This window comes from Cynoglossus semilaevis, chromosome 1 (assembly GCF_000523025.1).
Source record: "Cynoglossus semilaevis isolate Cse_v1.0 chromosome 1, Cse_v1.0, whole genome shotgun sequence".
Taxonomy (NCBI): Eukaryota; Metazoa; Chordata; class Actinopteri; order Pleuronectiformes; family Cynoglossidae; genus Cynoglossus; species Cynoglossus semilaevis.
The window spans coordinates 1,666,364-1,671,857 of NC_024307.1; the positions used below are offsets into that span (position 1 = coordinate 1,666,364).

A 5,494-nucleotide genomic window follows, 5' to 3' on the forward strand; every position below is an offset into this window, starting at 1 on the left:
TTTTCCCAAACCACCCCCCCCCCCCCCCCCCCAGGGGTAAGAACCTCCCCCTCCTCACGGTATGAGTTGCTGGAACCATCATTCTGAATACAGTCCCCCATGATTAAAATAGATTAATAAAATGAGCTGCAATGCTGCCATCTAGTGGTTTACTTTAATATATATATACAGCCGTTTTCCCCAAAACCATTTTTAGGTCAAACCCAGGTGTTGTGTTATTAGCTGTTGTTAGCATCAAACATTCTTCTGTTGTCAAGCTGTTGAGGATGTGCAGTTTATTCTTTTACTTTTATTTTTATCCCATGTATTTGTTCCAGGAAATGAATCGTTTGAATGAAATTATAAAGTTCCACTTTTTACAAACTCATGTCTCACTGTGAGAGTTAGCTGCTCTGAAGTGGTTAAAAAGACTGAGCTGCTGCTCACTGACAGTTGTCTGTTGTTGTTGTCTGTTGTTGTCAGGTGTTGGCCAGAAACCTGTACAGTGTTGACCTGAACGAGCTGCCGCTGGAAAAACTCAGTGAACAGAAGCAGAAGAAACACAAAGGCAAAGGTTTGTCCCAGTCACAGACTGCTGCTGTGAATCACGTGCGTCAAACATGAGGCCCGCGGACCAAATGCGGCCTGTCGTTCTTGTGTGGCCCGCGGGAACCTCTGCTGCTGAGTTTCTAAACCGGGAAAATTGATCTAAAAAAGAAGTTGTCAACTTTTGCGTGAGAAAAATCAGAAAAGTTTTAATAACAAGAATTACACTTACTTGTGCCGCAGGAATCGGTTCCGAGGGCCAGCGGCAGGTTGTGGATCGTTCCTTTTCTAAAGGCTGGAGCAGAGATCAACCAGGTCAAGCTGCAGCCATGAGGCAGCGCAGCGCCACCACCGCCGGTTCTCCAGGCATCGAAAAGGCCCGCAGTATCGTCCGACAGAAGACCGTAGGTCAGTAGTCTCCGTCTGATTGGTTCACCGTCGGTGGATGAGGACAAAAGGAGAAAAGAGTCATTACCTTCAGGACAGGTCAAGTTTGGTTGACCTTTAACACCAGACTCTCTCAGTCTGGTCTTCTGTTACTGGTGTAGTTCAGAGGAGACTGGACTGTGTTTAGGTCCATAGGACAGTGACCCCCGTGTCCTGACACACCTGTGTAAACTAGAAGATTAGTATCTTTAATGACATAGGTGTCTTGTTAGATTTCTGTTTGGTGGTGTGAGGTTTTCCTGATGATGTATATTTGCCCTGGTTGGGAAACACGCAGGAAACATGAGGGTCATTCAGGTCTCATTGGAAATGTTGAGAAAACTACTCATCAGAAATAGGACTGCATTAGAAGGGTTGAACTTACATTGTTGTGATATATCACCACAGTCAGCAGGGGGCGGTCTAAGCGCCCGGGGAGCAGTGAGTGGGGACGGTGCCGTGCCACCACTGCCCCCATCCTATCTCTACATCAGTGGTTAATTAAATAATGTTGACAAGAAAATCATTTATATGCAACAATTTGTCGTTGTTAATAAATCGTCCAGCAGAGGTCGCCATGGTCCCAGGGCTGATGTCAACTGTTGTTGATATTAATGTATTATTTATCTTGGACACAGACACAGACAGTTATGTTGAAGAGTAGATGAGTCTTGGTCTCAGAGCTAACTCAGGGTCGATCCTCCTCCTGTTTCTCCTCCTTCTTCCCCTCTTCCTCCTCCTCCTCCTCTTCCTCCTGTTTCTCCTCCTTCTTCCCCTCTTCCTCCTCCTCCTCCTCCTCTTCCTCCTGTTTCTCCTCCTTCTTCTTCCCCCTCTTCCTCCTCCTCTTCCTCCTCTTCCTCCTCCTCCTCCTCTTCCTCCTGTTTCTCCTCCTTCTTCTTCCTCCTCTTCCTCCTCTTCCTCCTCCTCCTCCTCCTCCTGTTTCTCCTCCTTCTTCTTCCCCTTCTTCTTCCCCTCTTCCTCCTCCTCCTGTTTCTCCTCCTTCTTCTTCCCCTTCTTCTTCCCCTCTTCCTCCTCCTCCTTCTTCTTCCTCCTCTTCCTCCTCCTCCTCCTCCTCTTCCTCCTGTTTCTCCTCCTTCTTCTTCCCCTCTTCCTCCTCCTCCTCCTCTTCCTCCTCCTCCTCTTTCTCCTCTCCTCCTCCTCCTCCTCCGTCCTCCTGGTTGTTTTTCCTTCCAGTCCTTTCACCTTTTCATTTTTTTCCAAACATGTCCAAACCTCTTTGCCTCTGACAGGTAGATTGAGATCAGTCCTGTGTTTTTACAGTGTCCTCCTGGCACCTCCTGTGCTCCTCACAGCTCCGTACTCTGTCACCTCCTCACTGCTCCTCACTGCTCCCTCTGTGTTTCACTCTTTTACCCTGGGACCTTTGTCTTCTATCTCTTTCCTCCGGTTCTTCAGCCCTTCGTAGCTGTTCTACGGGGGACTCTCTGCTGTCCTCAGCCTTTATCCGCAGCGCTAAGAGTGCTCCTACTCTGGCTCCGCCTCTTCCTGTTCTCCACCACCACCACCCTTTACTACCCCCCCTTGCTGACCAGCTGGCAGGTACACACTCTCTGCACCACCTGCCTGCCTGGACTCTAAAGTCAGAAAGTGAACGCTCATGTCTGCCCCCTGTGTTTGATTTACTGCAGCTGCATGAAGCTAGGGGGCAGTAAACCTCATGTGGAAACAACAAGTTGTTGTTTACAACACTCCATATTTATAAACAGTTGTTTGTTTTTTATTATTTTGTCATTTTTCTTGTAAGATGCAGATGAAACAGTAGGGATGTAACGATACGATAACGATACTGTAACGATACCGTAACGATACGGTCGACTGACGATATAAAAATGATTTATGGTTGAGTTTTATTCCACAAAACTGAACGTCTCTTAGCCTACGTCTGGGTTTGATGGTGGGTTTTTAGGAGCATACTGCCACCTACTGGACTAGAATGTGTAGTGTCATGGTCTGACCAGTGACTCCTTCCACTTTGATGGACCAGTCAGTTTTTATTTCAACCAATAAGAATTGTCCAGCAGTTGTCAAGATCATCGTTACCTCCCTACATGTCAGTGTTTCCTCACCTTCTGATTAAAACAACAGCAGCAGTTTGTGTGGACTGAGGAAGTGATGTCACACGTTGGTCGGTGTCTATGACGAATTTTCTTTTAGTTAATGAAGAAAAGTCGTTTGTTCTGCATCTTCACTGTCTGTCTGTGATGCTGTCTGTCTGTCTGTCTGTCTGTCTGTGGTGCTGTCTGTCTGTCTGTGGTGCTGTCTGTCTGTCTGTGGTGCTGTCTGTGCAGCTCTACTCCGACTCTTCATCTGTTGTTTTTGTTTTGATTTTGTTTTATTTTAAATATTCAATTTTAAATAATGTTTTGACTAAAAGTTAACGTTTATTTAACATAAATCTCTCTAACCTTTGTTTTTGTTGTCAGACCTGGAGGACCCACCAATCACGCTCACATCCAGGATGCGTCATTCCTCTCAGAGCGACGAGGCTCCTCCCACTTCCTGTTCGGAGGTGTTCCAGGCTGGGATGTGTGACCTCGACGCCCCGCCCCCCGGCTCGCTCGCTAGAAGTAGCAGCGCATCCGACGTCATGGAGCCCTTCATCGCCGAAAGGGTCAAAGGTGAAGACCCTGAGCGGGATCCTACCTCGATCCCTAACCACCAGCACCACAACCACTCCTCCACTGCTGCACTGGCTCAGATAGGTCCTCCCCCTCTCCACCCCCCCTCTTCCACTCCTTGTTCCCTTGTAAACGGTGTTGTTTCCTTGACCTTAGAAGGACAGGATGAGGGTAGCTCACAGGAACACTTCTGGACCCAGCTGAGCTCCAGGAGCCGGGTCTCCAGCTCCGATTGGGTAAGCAGCTGGGATTCGGCCTTCGCCTTTTCTTCTGAAACGGACGCCGAAGAAAACCAAGTAGGAGGAGGCGTAGAGGAGGACGATTTGTTCTCCTCCATCAGGGACTACTTCATTAACAAAGGAGGGGAGAAGAAGGAGGAGTCGGAGGCCGACGGCGTCTGTCAGACGGCACCTGCACGGACCGACGCGGTCGGAGCGCTGACCGACCCGCCGCTGCAGGGGGCGAGGGGGGGGGAGGAGCGGCAGGGCAGTAAGTCGGTCCGACACAGCAGCGTGGACTCGGCAGAGGAGAGTGAGGCGGAGCAGCGCAGCATCTACGAGTGCCTGGAGCTGCAGTGCCAGTGGCCGACCTCCAGCGCCAGAGGAAGTGCTAGCCTGGAGAGAAGTGCTGGGGATAAAACGGGGACAGGAAGTTCAGGAAGGACAGCGGGGCGGGGGGGAGAAAGTGACGTCTGTAGTGACGACAAACAGGAAGGAAGAATCTCAGGAGACGAAGGATCGGTTTTAATTAGAGCCGAGGTCAGGGCCGAGGTCAGGGCCGAGGTCAGGGCCGAGGTCAGGGCCTCAGACGGTAGTCAGGAATCGAACGCACCTGCCCTCACTACTGATCAAACAAAGGCCAAGATGTCCCGCAGTACCAGCAAACGCCACCATTCTGGGGGGGTTCACGTCAGCTTCCGACCCTCCACGGAGTCGGTCCAGTTCCACAACCCCCTCGAGAGTAAAGAGGCCCACTGGAAAGCCCGGCTGCGCCGTCTGAGTCACTTTCACACCCACAGCCACTCGGCCGGTGAGCGGCCGGGGGCCGGGGCCGGAGGTGGGTCAGGGTCAGGGTCAGGGGGCAAACTAGGATCAGGGGCCTCAGGTAAGTTTGTCTCCGCGATCAGCCATAAAGAGAAGTCACCCTGTGGGACAGTGTCGGACGGCAGGACCGGGAGCGCGCCTGGTGCGGACAACAGAGCCGGGCCTGGAGGAGATCTGGACAGAGCCGGAGCCGGGTCGCAGCCCCACCCCGAGGCCACGCCCAGTACTTCAGGTCCCTCGGCCGTGTCGGCGGGCGTGCGCGGTCGCTTGGGCCGTTCGGCCTTGCGCTCTCGAGCCTCCCGCTCTCGCTCCCAGGAACCCGGCAGCACCTCCGCTCGTCACCACCAGGGGGCCCTCCTCGGTGGCGTCTATAAGACTGTGGTTCACGCGCTGTCCTCCAGACCCCGGCCCCGAGGTCAGGGCTCGTCCCAGGGCTCATCACCGCAGCGGCAGAGCCGCGCTGCCATGGGTGATGCTTCGCTCAGAGATCTCTACTCACATGTCCTGGGCTACTTTGGGCGAAAGACAAGCACGGCAGGTGAGGATCGCAACGAACCGAGCTCTAATAACGGACAGAGCAGATGGAGAGACAAATACTCACAGAACAGAAACATCAGCAACTTCCTTTTCTTTTTGGCTGTTTTAACTGGTTTGTTGTGATGGAATGATTTTTTTTTTTTTTTTTTGGTTTGGCTGACACTCATCATCTTGCTGCTGGACTGAAACTCAACTGCCTGTTGATGCGTTTCCTCTTGAAAGTTGCCCCCTCTTCATCCTGCCTCCTGTCAAGGATGGGCCCCCCCCCCCCCCCCCCCTGGTTTTGGGAAGCCTCCCCAACCCCCCTCCCCCCCCCCCTTTCTA

The 5,494-nt window shown here is 51.9% G+C and overlaps 1 protein-coding gene across 1 annotated transcript in view; it reads left to right on the forward strand.

Moving 5' to 3' along the window:
- ralgapa1 (Ral GTPase activating protein catalytic subunit alpha 1) overlaps positions 1-5,494 on the forward strand; it is a 55,515-nt gene that overhangs the window by 9,680 nt on the left and 40,341 nt on the right. The window contains exons 16-19 of the mRNA XM_025058446.1: positions 463-553; positions 769-933; positions 2,368-2,511; positions 3,396-5,171. Coding sequence (XP_024914214.1) covers positions 463-553; positions 769-933; positions 2,368-2,511; positions 3,396-5,171 — 2,176 coding nt within the window. The remainder of the gene's footprint in view (positions 1-462; positions 554-768; positions 934-2,367; positions 2,512-3,395; positions 5,172-5,494) is intronic.